This window comes from Petaurus breviceps, unplaced genomic scaffold (assembly GCF_028583685.1).
Source record: "Petaurus breviceps papuanus isolate PSGF00001 unplaced genomic scaffold, PetGlider_PUasm1.0 90849, whole genome shotgun sequence".
Lineage (NCBI taxonomy): Eukaryota > Metazoa > Chordata > Mammalia > Diprotodontia > Petauridae > Petaurus > Petaurus breviceps.
Window position 1 is genome coordinate 16,419,614 of NW_027187361.1, and position 14,249 is coordinate 16,433,862.

General features: G+C 37.5%; 1 protein-coding gene across 7 annotated transcripts in view; it reads right to left on the minus strand.

Annotated features, from left to right (window-relative positions):
* Positions 1-14,249, minus strand: part of LOC138149702 (cohesin subunit SA-2-like) — a 124,024-nt gene that overhangs the window by 10,274 nt on the left and 99,501 nt on the right. For 3 of the 7 annotated variants that reach the window (XM_069072905.1, XM_069072904.1, XM_069072903.1), the window contains one exon: positions 6,808-7,007. The exons of 3 other annotated variants lie outside the window; for them this stretch is intronic. In XM_069072905.1, coding sequence (XP_068929006.1) covers positions 6,808-7,007 — 200 coding nt within the window. Of the gene's footprint in view, positions 1-6,807; positions 7,008-14,249 lie in introns of those variants that run through there. One more of the 7 variants, XM_069072906.1, reaches the window with a different exon arrangement.

A 14,249-nucleotide genomic window follows, 5' to 3' on the forward strand; every position in this document is an offset into this window, starting at 1 on the left:
TTCTAGGATGTGGAGGAGTCACACACCACAGAAGGCATGGATCAGATCCCCTGCGCACTGGCGGAGGGAGTATCCACAACGATGAGATCACAGACCCACGGAAGAATCGGTGGGTGTCAATCTCACAGAAACTGCGGTATTATAAGAATAGTAACAATACAGCATCCTTGGAAGGCTCTGCGTGCAAAAATTCCCAAAAGATTTCTTGAAAGAGATACTTTGATAACTATTTCATTATTAATACTCACCAATATTATAATTGATTATATATTAATAATTATAATTAATACTCACCTGATTTCACTGACTTAGGAGCCTGGGAATTGGACATTAGCTATTATGTGTTATGCTGTCATAATCTATTAAATATAGTACCTTGTAATTTACACAATGCTTATGTAATTAGCTCACTTAATCGATATAAACATCCCTAAAATTTAGGCAATACTAGTGTTAATAACCCTGGGTTACAGATAAGAAGAAGGAAGCTCAGAGACTTGCCCCAACTCTCCACAGTTAGGTGATAAAACAAGGCCCTGAATTTTTAATTTAAATTACAAGTCTGGTACTCCCTCCACTCATACCATACTATCAGAATTTAAGTTCTGAACTATGCAAAATGCCTCATTTTTTCCCATTTAGAATACTTTAAAATATGTCCAACACAAAGGTATACACCAAACTAGTTATATTTAAAAAATAAGTTAAAATTACCTTCAAACATTATTCTCTATTATATAAACAAGAGATATTTAAATATAAAGAAAGCAAGGTCAGTAAACAATACTAACAGAAATTTACATTTTGTTGTATTGGGGGAAAAAGGCTCAAAATAGTAACTGTATGTAAATAAATGTCAATGCTACTATATGACCTTTGCTGCCTTCTGTTCATTTTCTATTTTATGTAGGTTAAAAAAAAATAAACTATATGGTTGGAATAAAATACCCAAGGACTCAGGATCACTGCCTCAGATGGCTGTCTAGTCCTATACCCTCATTTTACAAAATGGTAGAATGAGGGCTGTCTTTGGACCCAGAAGTCCTAAACTCAAATTCCATTTTTGCAACTTAAAATCTGTGACTTCGTTGAACTAGATGATGGTGTAGGTCATTTTTAATTCTAGATCTATGTTCCTATGAAGGCCAGTGAGGATAAATGACTTGCCCAAAGTCATACTGATAGTAAGGACAGTGTAAAATTTCAAACTGTAACTCACTAATTCTAAATGAAAAACTTTTTTTTATCACAATGCTTCTTGAAGAATATCTCAGTGAAAGGATGTTACAAGCCAAGGTATCCCTCATTACCTCATATTAGCTAGAAATTGTGTCAAACAACAGAGAAAAATAACAACTAAGAGGTAAAATAAAAGAATTTCCCTTTTGAGAAACTACAGAGAGCCAAAGAAAACAAGCTGCCAAAAAGCAAACAAAATAGTCCTAATACAATGAAAAATACTATGGATTACAAGAATGACAAGGAAAAAATCTCTAGAAGAAACTAATTCTGAAATAATTGTAACTAGCGCCCCATGAATAAGCATCCATGATCACAAGATCCTCAAGAATAGCTGGGAAACCTAATAAAAGAACAAAAGGGGCTAAACTGCTCTTAATAAAAAATTCAAAAATAAAGCAGAATGATCGCTTCATGAATTCAGAAAGTATCTATCTGTTAGGCACCTGATTCGGGTTATACTATACAAAGAGAAAAATAAAACTTTTCCTTGCCCTCACGAAGCTTAAATTTTATTGTGGTTAACTGATGGCTTAAAACAGAAGCTTGAAAAACTTTATCATGCAGACACCCTGAAAAAAGAATGCAGAAGATAGAACTAAAAAAGATCTTTAAATGCTACAAAGATTATCAGGGCAATATCAAAAGAGAGAAAAAATGAAAAAAAAAATACAATATTTTAAGAAATAAAGTTACCCAGAAATACCAGCAAGCACAACAAAGATCAATAAATTAACAGGACAACATCAGAGAGGAACCAGGGTTCTAATTTATCCAGAAATTTGACTGCCAAGATCCAGAGCTCAAAATTTAAGTAAAGAATATTTCAAGCAGACAAGAAGAGGCTGATTAACTACTAAGAAACACCCACCAAAATGGCTCTGTCCCACACCATCAAAAGAGTGAAAGAAACAGTCCGAATAAGCTATCAAGACATCAAAGTGCTTAAAGAATACTGAACTATTCTAAGTGTTGGGGATACCCAAAACTGGGTAAAATAGTCCCTGTCTTCAAGGAGTTCATAATCTAGTGGGAAAGGGAACATGCCAATAACCATGTACAAATGAAATAATACAGGGTAAATGGGAATAATTTCACTAGCATTAAAGGCTTCTTGAAGAAAGTGAGATTTTAGCTGAGACTTGAAAGAAGCCAGGGAAGGAAGAAAGTGCAAACAAAGAAGGAAAACATTCCCATGAGGGACAGCCAGTAAAAATGGACAGAATCAGGAGATTAAAGCATCTTTCCAGTGTGAGAAACAGCAACCAAGATAGTGTCACTGGATCACAGGGTATAGTATATGGAGGAAACTTAAGTATAAGAAGGCTGGAAAAGCAAGAAGGAACCAGGTTATGAAGGATTTTAAAAGCCAAACAGTAGATTTTTATATTTGATCCGGGAGATACTAGGAAGCCACTAAAATATACAGGATGAGGGAGAATGCAAGGATAGTGAGGAGGAAGAAAGGTGGTGACACATTTAGACTTGCTCTTTGGGAAGATAACTGAATGGAAAATGGACTAGAATGGGGAAAGACTTGGGCAAGGAGATCAAAAAGAAGGCTATTTTTGACCCAGCAATAACACTCCTAGGTCTATTTCCAAAGATGATTAGGGAAGAAAGAAGAGAACCTGTATGTTCTAAAATGTTTACAGCAGCTCTCTTTGTGGTACTGGAAGACCTGGAAATGGCAGGGATATCCATCAAATGGAAACTGGCTGAACAAGTTGTGGTGTGTAATTGTGACAGAACACTACTGTGCTATAAGAAATGACGAGCTCAAGATCTTAGAAAACATGGAAAGACTTCCACGAAATGACGAAGAGTGAAATGAGTAGAAACAAGAGGACGACTGCAGATAGTCTAATGAACTACAAAGTTGTATGAAGATGTTATCAGCATCCAAAGAAGAACTGATAAACAGAAGTATGTAAAGATTTTACATACATATATATACACACGTATAATATATACACACACATACATATATACATACATACACACACATTCATTTATCTATGTCTAGAGGTAGCCACTTCTAGGGGTGAAGAAAAAAGAAAATTACATGATAACTTTAATATATAGTAAAAAGGGATAACAGGTTATACATAACAGACATGCAGTTTCAAGTGCAATCTTTTTAAAATTATGTATGGGGGGGGGGGAGGGAAGAAGGAGGCTATTGCAATAGTCTAACTGTGAGGTGATAAAGGTCTGCACCAGAATGGTAACAGTGTCACAGGAGAAAAGGAGGCACATAACAGAGAATTTGCAAAAGCAGAATCAACAGGCCTTCAAAACAGATTGGTTATGGAGTTATGGGAGAGTTACCACAATTGTGAGCTGGATAAGTAAGAGGAAGGTGGTGCTTCCAACGACGACAAGGAAGTTCAGAATGATTTAGGGTCAAAGATAGTGTGTTCAGCTTTGGACATGATGAGTTTGAGATGTCTGTGGGACATCAGATTCGGACATCTCCAATTGGCAGTTGGAGGTGGGAGACTAGCTGTCAGGAGAGAGGTTAGACCTGGATAAAGAAGTCTGAGAACCATCTGCAGAGATGGCAACTGAAAAATAAATGAAAATGCCTTTTTCGTAGGAATGATTTCTCTTACAAAACTGAGTATCCTCCAGAGAATAAAATGGAATGTCACGAGTAACTTTTCTGGGTCGAAGGTTAGAGTAGGAAAAGTAGGATTAAGGGAGGCAGGGAACTGGGCTAGGTTACAAGGAGAAGGGAATGCCTCAAACAAAAGAAAGCTGGGGAGAGCTTCCCATTACTCCCACTAAAGAGGGAGGGGTAAAAAACGACCGTGCTTTAAGTACAGATAAGAGAAGGCCAAGGAAGGTCAAGGCTGCAGGTATCCGATGTTCTTGTCTTTCTTTTTTTTCTGAAAGGGGGCAGAGACAGGGACCGAACCAGTGATCTCATTAGTTTAGGATACTCCTGGGTGAGGAAACTCCTTTTACCAATGCAGGTTGTCAGCTTTTCTCAGTTATAGTCCTAGAGAGTCGTTAGAGCACTGAGAGAGACAGGGAGGGAAAGAGATGAGACTTCAGACTTCCAGATCATCCTTCTATTAACTAACCATGTCACTTCTCTCTTAAAAAATGGAAAAAAAGAAAAATTATAACAGGATTTGACAGAAGAGATAAACTATAACTGCAACCATAACATGAATGAGAAAACCTTGTTTTAAAAAAATCAATAAAGAAAAAGGAAGATTTGGATATAATGAGCAGAATGGATTACAGAACAACAAATTGCTCTAAATAAGAAACATTTAAAGTGAAAAAGATCCATAAAGCATTAAAATAAGGTGCTGGAGTGGAAACTTTTAATTTTTTTAAACAGGAATGGCAATTATATCTCAGAAAGTAACTGCAAAAATAGGTAAGAGAGAGGAAGGAGACTAAATTATGCTTATAAGCACAATAAAAAAAATGCAATGACTACAATGTATGCACTAAATTACAGTACTTAGTGGAAAAGATAAATTACAAACAGACACTTGGTAAATCAATATGTCTCAAGAGTTAGAGAAATCTAAAAAATGAATGATAAATATGAAAAACATTAGAGATCTAAACAGAATATGTTTGAAACATTGATAAGACTTTTGGTAATTACTGAACAGAAATCTTAAATATATTTTTCAGCATCACATGGCACCTACACAAAAAATAAGTATACTCTAGGGAACAAATAACTCATATAAATAAAGAAATGATATTTGCGGTGGGTTCCAATTTTAGCCACCAGAAAAGAAAAATCTGTTAGTCATTTCATGGTAAAGACAAAGGAAATTTAAACATAAATCAGTAGCTGACAGAAGAATGACCAAAGGCCTGGTTTTGGATCATAGAACCTAAAATTATGTAAAGTAGAAAATGCTTTTATCCTTAAATACAATGTATCAGAATATGAAAAAACAAAATAAAACAAAAGGTAAATTCTGTTTTTTCTTGTAAAAGCAGAGAAACAAATCATTAAAATCGGAAAGGAAACTGAAGATATGAAATATATCAATTATAAACTATAAGACACAAAAGTTAATCAATAGGTGAAAATACAAATAATACTGTCTTAAGCAGATGTTAAATAATGATATCCTAAATAATGAGTAAGGGTTCTCCCCTGCAGAAGTGGAAAATCCACGGGTACTGAACACTGCATATATTTCCAATTTTTTCCCCAGTGTATTGATGAGTTTGGCTGATTTTTTTCTCTTCTTTCTCATTTTCCTTTATCTTCTTTAAAAAAAAAATTATTTGTTATAGGGGATGGATTTCTAGGAGGGGGAGATGAAAAGGATATTAGGAGAAATTCTGGGAATGTAAAAACAAAAGAAATCAATAAAAATTCATTTTAAAAAAGAATGTGTTGAAGAATAAATCACAGACATGAAATAACACTAAGAAGCAGAAATAATAAAGAAAAGAATAATGATGCAAAAAATTCCAAAATTTGGATATAACTAAAGCAATCCTTAAAGGAAACTTTTAATCTAAGATTTATACTAAAAAGAGAAAGAAAAGACCAATAAATTAAACATGAACCTAAAAAAAAAAAGAATGTAAATGATGGGAAAACTATTGTTGGAGCGATTGTGGAAAGACAAGCATAGTAAAATTCGCTGCTTGTCGAAACTATAAATTGGTTGAACCAATATGGAAAACAATGCAAGAATTATGTAAAAAATAACGGAAATATTCATAACCTCTGACACTATTCCAAGGAGACTGAAATATGCACCAACAAGAAAAGCAATTTTCAAGAAGCAAATTACTCCATAGCCCAAGGGAGTTGGGTAATAAGAAATTATCCGTGCAAAAAAAGACCTATCTTTAAAAAATGTTGATAGCATCATTGTTTGTAATAATACAAAACTGGAAGTAAAATATGTCTAATTGATTAGAAATGGCTAGCCAAATGAGAAAGAAAGATAATGATGCAACATTATTGTACCACAAGAAATGATGATGATGATGATGACAATAACAGTAACAACAACAACAGCAGCAAGCACTTAGGCAGTACCTACTGTGTGTGGGGGGTGTGCTAACTGCTTTACAAATACCATCTCATTTGGTCTTCACAAGAGCCCTGGGAGGGAGGTGGTCATTTTAGTGATGAGGAAACTGAGGCAAACGAAGTCAACTTTAGTGCCCAAGGTCACATAGCTAGCCAGGATTCGGAGAAACCGAGGAAGACTCCCATGAAGTGACACAAAAAGAGGAAGGCAGAGTCAAAATAACTAAATGAACAATACTACAGTAATGTAATAAAGTTGATCATGGAGAAGCAAAATGCTGGTTAAATATCATTGTCAATGACAGTAATTTATCATGAATTTCCCTATTTTTCTTGTTAGTAATAGTTTTTTTTTTCAGAGAATGTACTTTGCAAAGAGTTGTTTTGCTAGTTAGTGTGTTGTGTCAAAATAAATGCAACTAAAAAAAAGAAAATGCCAAAAGGTATTTTTGTCTTGTGGTGGTGAGTGATGAAGACTGAGCTGCCTGGGGCATGAGCAACATGAACATGACAAAGACACATGTCATACGTACCATCAGAAAATTTTCTCTTCGTGGCAAAGACTTTTGATCTGTCAGGCGGAGGCCATTCTCTAAAACTACTTGCTATTGTGCTTTCTGCATCATCATCAGTTCCTATCAGAGAGCTGCGATAACAGTACAATGGATGCCATTTTTCCCCTTTACAAGTCAACAACATGTGGTCTGTAACAAATTCCTGCAGGTAGTAATACCTGCAGGCAAGAGAAAATGAAAGTGAAACATGAAGCCCACATACTCACTTGAAAACAACTAGAAATATTCACTAGATCACAGAATATTAAAGCTAGAAGGAGCCTAAGATACTCTGCTCACATTACGGATGAGGAAACTCAAGTCGAAAGATATATAGTTAATCAATCAACAAGCATTTATTAAATGGCTACTATGTGGCATGCACTGTACTGAGGATAAAGGTAAAACAGTCCCTGCCCCAATGGGGCGTACATTCTATAGGGAGAGACAACATATATAAAGATAAGTATATACAAAATCAATATGAGATCATCTTTTGGGGAAGGCCTTACAAACTGCAGGAGAATAAAGAAAGGCTTTATGTAAGAGGTAATGTTTGAACTGAATTTTAAAGAAAAATAACAGATTCTAAGGGGCATATAGGTAAGGAACTACAGACCAAGAATGAGGGAGAGTGCAAAGGCATGGGTATAGCAGATAAAGTATGGTTTAAGACAAACAGTCAAAAAGGCAAGCTTGGCGAAATCATAAAGTACTTAAAAGGAGTAATCTGTAACAAAACTAGAAAACTGGAATCTGACTGGAACCAGATTCTGGAGGGCTTTAAATGCCAAAGAAATTCATACTTGGTCTTAGAGAACAGAGAGCCACCAGAGTTCATTAAGCAGGGAGCTAACACGGGCAAAATTGTGCTTCAGAAAAATCACTGTCTTGAAAGTACCAAGACAGACAGGGAAGGGAGAGACTGGAGACTACTGTAACAGTCTAGGCCACAGGTGATGAGGTCATTCATACCAATCAAACACCTGACCTAGGGTGGTGGCCATGTGAGTGGAGAGAAAGCTACAGATAAAAAAAGAGATGTGGAGGCAGAATCAACAAGACTTGGCAGCTGACTGGATACTTGAGATGAAGTCAAGTGAGAAACTGAGAATGAATCTGAGGGTGAGAACTTAGGCAGCTGGAAAGAAGCTCGTGCTCTCAACAGAAATAGAGTTCAGAGGACGGGCAGGTTTGGGGCAAAGATAATAAATTCTGTTGTTCCGGATATAGAATTTTTTACTTGTGTGTGTTTTTTGTCTGATGTTCTTACTGTTAATTAGACTCCTCAGAACAGTTAATGACATGGTGATGAGGCTGTTTTCAATTTCTTCACTTCCTTTCTTCAGTCACTGGCAATTAGAGAACAAGTAAATACAGGGAGGATTTTTTTTCCCACATTATAGACACCAGGGGAAAAGAAAAAGGCTGGAAAGTAGAGAGGGGACCATAAGGATCACGTGAAGATTCTATGGGACCACATGCCACCAACCAGTTCCTAACTTCTATTCTCTCTCCTCAGGTCACTCCTTAGAGGTGGGCAGTGTGTTTCTAGACCACTGCTTACCATCATCCTTCAGTGACTTTTCTTCTCATTTGTCAAGTCTCTGTCAGGATTGTGACCGAACAAAGGGCGCCATGCCAGGATCAGAAGCAGGGGGAATCTCTTGTATGTTCTGCTGTCCCTGGAGACTTTTCCTCTTTCAGTCCATTTAATGTGTTTGTTCCGCTCTCTCCTTATCCTTGTTTCTGCCTTTACTGAACTTTCACTCATCTTTTTCAATGGAGCTTAAATCTTTCTAACTCACCCTCACCATCATCCTTAGACCCTCCAGCACTAATGCTGAAGATCACTCTAGCAACAGGACCTCTCAATTCTTCAACCTACTCCACTTCAATGATGTCCTTTTCACCCCACTTCAGCCACACATCCATATGGCCATATCTTTGTTCTCATTATCCCTTACAACTCCATCTCTGAGACGGACTCCAATCTACAAACAACCTGCAGACTCTGGCAATGGTGAAGGCTTAAGTTCTCCAGAACTACAAGGACACTGTGAACATGACTTCCTATCCTTCTCTTACTCATATTAACCTTAATCTTCAGCTTAATAATGGCTGAAAGTTCAATGGTCCCTTGAACTATTCCTATTTTCTGGTTCCTCTTCCCCAACTCTGGCTTAGTTTACCTTGCCCCCCCCCCAGCTTTGATCTCAAAGCCAGTTAGTTCCAGGTTAAATCCTGTCTTTGCCGCATAGCATGGATGCCACCAAGCTAGTCACTTAATGTTTCAGTTCTCTAGACAAATAACTAAGTCTACAGGTTGGAAAGAAAGTGATTACCTATATGGCAAAGGGAGTAGCCTGTTAAAATGAACTTGGGAAAAAGAAAAAGGCTGAAAAGTGGGAAGACTATCATAAAGAGCAAACTCAGACTCCAACAGACCATGTCACAAAACCAGTTCGTACGTTGCTTCTAATATTTCTGCACTTGCCATACCGTGTACCCAGAATCCTACAAGAACGAAATGACAGAGCAAATGATTTTCCTTTTCACCTTTAGTAAAAATCCCAAATAGTTTCTGTTCTCACCACTCATTCTACCCTTCCTTCACAGATGACTGAGAATGATCCTTCATTTAGGAAACAGACCATTTAACACTCATTTCCTTAGCCATGCTCCTTCATTACTCAAATGTATTTCCCTCTAGTCACAGTAAGTCCAGCATAAACCCTGATACTCATGAAGATTTGTGCTTCACACCTTTGATCTCACTACCTCAGATCTCAAAGAATTTCTCTAACAGGCAGCTCCTCTCATCCAGGCACTGCTAATTTCTCTCTTACCACGGGCTTGGCTTTCCCATCATACCAAGGTTATGTATGGACCTTTAGAAAAAGTGCAAGTAGGAATCAAGTGACTATCGTAATGACTAGCTCTATTCAGTCAATGAATAATCATTTACTATGTGCCTATTACACCCAGGCATTGCACTAAGTACTGGGGATACAAGAAACAGCAAAGGACAGTTTCTACCCTCAAGAGGTTCACAATCTAATGGAAGGGATACAACATACAAACAACTATATGCAAATAAGCTATACACAAGATAAAGAGGAAATAACTGATTGAAGGCACTAGAAAGTGAAATTTTAGTTGGAACTTGAAAGAAGCCAGGGAAGTCAAGAGGCAGAGATAAGGAGGAAGGAGATTCTAGTCATATGGGAGAGCAAGAACGAGGCCCTGAGCTGGGTAATGTCTTATTCAAAGAACAGCAAGGAGACTGAGTGTCACTGGATAAAAGGTGCGTGGTGGGGTGTAAGATGTAACAAGACTGAAACAGCAGGGAGGGCTTTAAATGCCAACAATTTTTTTTTTAAATTTGATTCTGGAGGTAACAGGGAATCATTGGAATTTACTGAATATGGGGGATGGGGATGGGTGACAAGGTCAGACCTGAAGAACTTTAAGAAAATTATTTTGGAAGCTGAGTTTAAGATAACCTGGAATGGAGAGAGACTTGTGGCAAGCAGACCAACCAGCATGTTACTGTAATAATCCAAATGTGAGGAGATTTAGGGCCTGCGCCAGGGTAGCAGCAGTATGTTACAAAGGGAAAACTGACAGGTGATGGCAAAAGAGTGACACTGGGGGAGGGGACTGAGAAATAGTGAGGAGTTAAGGATGACATTTAAGTTACAAGCCTGGAGCACAGAGATGATAGTGGTGCCCTCCACATAACATGGGAGTTTTGAAGGGAAATAGCGGGTTGGGGTATTACAACTAGTCCAGAGAGAGATAAAGGAGATATGAGGGTCACACTGAGTATTAGACCCAATGGATATCAACGAGACATTTTTTTTAAACTGTTCATATCTGATGCTTATTCTGCCTCTCTAACCACTCTTTAACTCCCACTTTAACAAAACCCTTAAATTCCACTCTCACCACTCAACTGGAGCTGCACATTCAAACATCAACAACCTTCTAGAGTAATGGTGCCAAATTCAAATAGAAACAGGAGTCATTAAACTGTACACATGGATCCCTGCAGGCCATGTACTTAGAAAACCATGTATTAATATTATAGGTGTTTTACTGTATTATATAGAGGTTTTATCATATTTTTATTCTGTCAGAGTTTCCAATTACATTTTAACCTGCCCTCACTTTTTGAGGTACCCTCAGGAGTGTTGTGGGGGGGAGTCACATGTCTGAAATCTCTGTTCTACAGTAATTGCCAAATCCATGGTTTTTTTGTCATTATTCATCTTCCTTGACTTTGTTACAGCTGATGGCTCTGCTGACCACTTTTGTCCTACTAGGATCAATTTCTTTTCCTTTGACTTCCTACTTCAAAAACCATTCAGATTTTTTCCTCCTTCTACATCTCTAACTGCTCAGATGAAAGGAGAGACAGGTAGCAGGATAACAAGATAACAATCATGAAATGCCAGAACAGAAAGAGTGCTCTCTTGGTCTTCGGTCAACAGTGTCAAATGAAGTAGACTTCTCCAAGACGACTGGTAAGAAGGCAGACTAATCAGCTCCTATACACCTATTCCAACAAAAGTCTGAAATTCTCACCAGTTTGATTAATGATCAAGAAATACATTTTTATTGACTTTTTCCACCCTAGAATTGCACAGACCCACAGGCAATAGGAATGGGACTGCCTGCAAAGCTGATGCTAGCATAGGCAAAACAAACTAATAAACAACCTGGTGAGATTAGTGAAGGGCCAGGGACACACAAAGCTTTCAGGGCTCTTTCCACAAGAAGCAAGAAGAGAGGATCCTCCAAGAATAGCCCAAGATGGCTGTTAATCAACAGCACAGCCCTTAAAAGTCTTAAGGGCCGGCAGCAACCAATGCAGGCATGGTAGCAACTAGTTTGAGCATAGCTTAGATCAGGACATCTCACGGTTTCAAGGTCCCTAGCATCCTGCCGTGAGATGCCAGAGAGAATAATGAAGATTCAGCATTCTGAATTTCAAAAGATCCAAGGAGGCTGAACCATGAGAAGTGGAAATCCATGCAAGGACTAATCACTCCGCTCAACAGTGCAATGGGCCAGTAGAATATGGTCCTGGAACAAAGCCTAGGTGGAGAAAGAGTGATACATAGTAAACTCCATAACAAGTAGAAGCAGTGACTCAAAGGTAAAAACAGATTTTTCACAAGAAATATATGCATACTGAAGAAATGAAAAGATTAAAATAATAATAAAAAAACTCTTGGGGAAAGAAATAAAAAGGAGGAAAAATGTTTTAAAGAGAAAATGGTAAACTTTATTTGAGAAATATATTCCTTGGACACTAGAATATACCAAAAAGAAATCAATGACCTAATAGCAAGAAATAATAGAACAAAACCAAAAGATTGAAAAAAGAAAACCAGAAGAAAATACATCTGATGTGAAAAATGACTTCAAAAGCAGAGCAAAAAGAAATAATCTAAGAATCACTAGACTTTCTGAGAATCATATTTTTTTTTAAAAATCTGCGACATTATATTTTAAGAAATCATAAATGAAAACTGCTTACATGTACTAGGAACCAGGGGAGTAAAATGAAGATAGAAAGAATCCACCAATGACCCCATTAAAGAAACTCAGAAAAAAAAAAGATCCTAGGAATGGTTCTCATGTCAAAGGAAAAATAGTTCAAGTATCCAAAAATAAACAGTTTAAGCACCAAAGGACCACAGTCAGGATTACACAAAATCTGACAGCTTCTGCCATAAAAGAAAGGAGATCTTAAAATTCAAAATTCTAAAAAGTAACCTAGAATTATTTACCTTTCAAGGCTGGGTATACTTCAGCAAGGAAAACAAACAAACAAACATGGACCTTAAATAAAATAGAGTATTTTCAAGCATTTCTGATGAAAAGACCAGGGCTAAGTAGGAACTTTGAAATGAAAACACAAGAGTCAAAAGAAACCTAGAAAGATCAATTTGAGCAACTGGAAGGAGTTATACGATGATCCTAATGAAGGGAGCAGAAATAACTGTTCCTTAAAGATCTTAAGATCCTCAGAGTGTTTTAAAAGAGCTAAATGGGAAGAACAGTCATGGGTCTTGGGAGTGAGTTGTTTCTTTTCTGTGGGTTTAAAGAAAGAAAAGAAATGGAGGGAAAATGAAGACATTAGTACAGAAAAAAGGAGGGAGTGGGTGAGGAGACAGAACTTGCTAATTCTCCTAATTTGGAATGTGTAAAAATATACAAACATTGAAGAAGGTCCTGGGGGTAGGCATCAGATGGACTTCATTTATCTGAAATGGAGTGTCACACCTGTTATGGGAATGGGAATCTGAAGATCTTCCCTGCCCCTTGGCCCATTGATAGGCTTAAGTGACTGAGAACCTTCCCAGATTTGAAAATATACTCTGCCCCCTAATAGGCTGAATGTGGTCACAAGGACCCTGTGGCAGGAGGCTTGTTTTTCAGGAACACCCACACCTTGTTGCTTTGTGATTGGACAGTGGGTCTAGAGGGCTGTGACATTCTCTGACCCAGGAGAAGGCTATCTATACCCTGATGTGAGGTTTTGCTTTGGGGCTCACTTTGGGAAGAGTTGTGTGATTTGACCAGATGAGACTCTGGGCAGACGTTGAGCCCCCTGGCTTTGAAAACCCAGACATTGGTGCTTTCCTCTCTGGTAACTGACTAGGTATGGATGTAATGGTCAGACAGCTGGAAGCCTGTCTGCTGATCTGTTTCTATCTGTTTTCTTTGTCTATTTGTATTCTATGAAGTTTGGGGTGCTGTCCTTTTCCCCCTGAATTAGGTAAATGACATATGTTTGATTAAAGCAAGATTGTTAACCCATTTTGAGCTGCTTTCCTTTAGAAAAGCAAAAGGTGGTGTATAAATACATCAAATTCAACAGGAAAACCTGCAGGAATAGGGGAAGAGAGAAGATTAGGAAGGAGAATAATGCCCAGCAGGAAGGAAAAAAAAGCAAAACTTCCTGATCCTAAAAAGGAGATGGGGGATAGGGGAGAGAAACAGAGTGTAAGGGGGTACCTATCGACTGAGGAAATGGCCAAACAAATTCTATTACATATGAGTATAATGGTGGACTATTACAGTATCTTTAAAAATGACAAAAGAAAAAACTGTAGAGAATCTTGAACAGCATGAACTGATGCAGTGAGGTAAACACAAGAACAATTTATACAAGGATAACAATACTGCAAAGAAAAACCTAAGAACGTTCATCAATGGAATAACCAGCCATGTTTCCAAAGAATTTATTGTGAAATATGTTACCCACTGAACAACCATGAAGTGATAGACACAAAGTACGGGCATGGCCATTGTGTAGATTTGTTTTGCTCAGCTATATTTGCTTTATTACAAGTGTTTTTAACTGAGGAAGTTTATAGGGTAAGGGTGGGTTTATAATAATAATG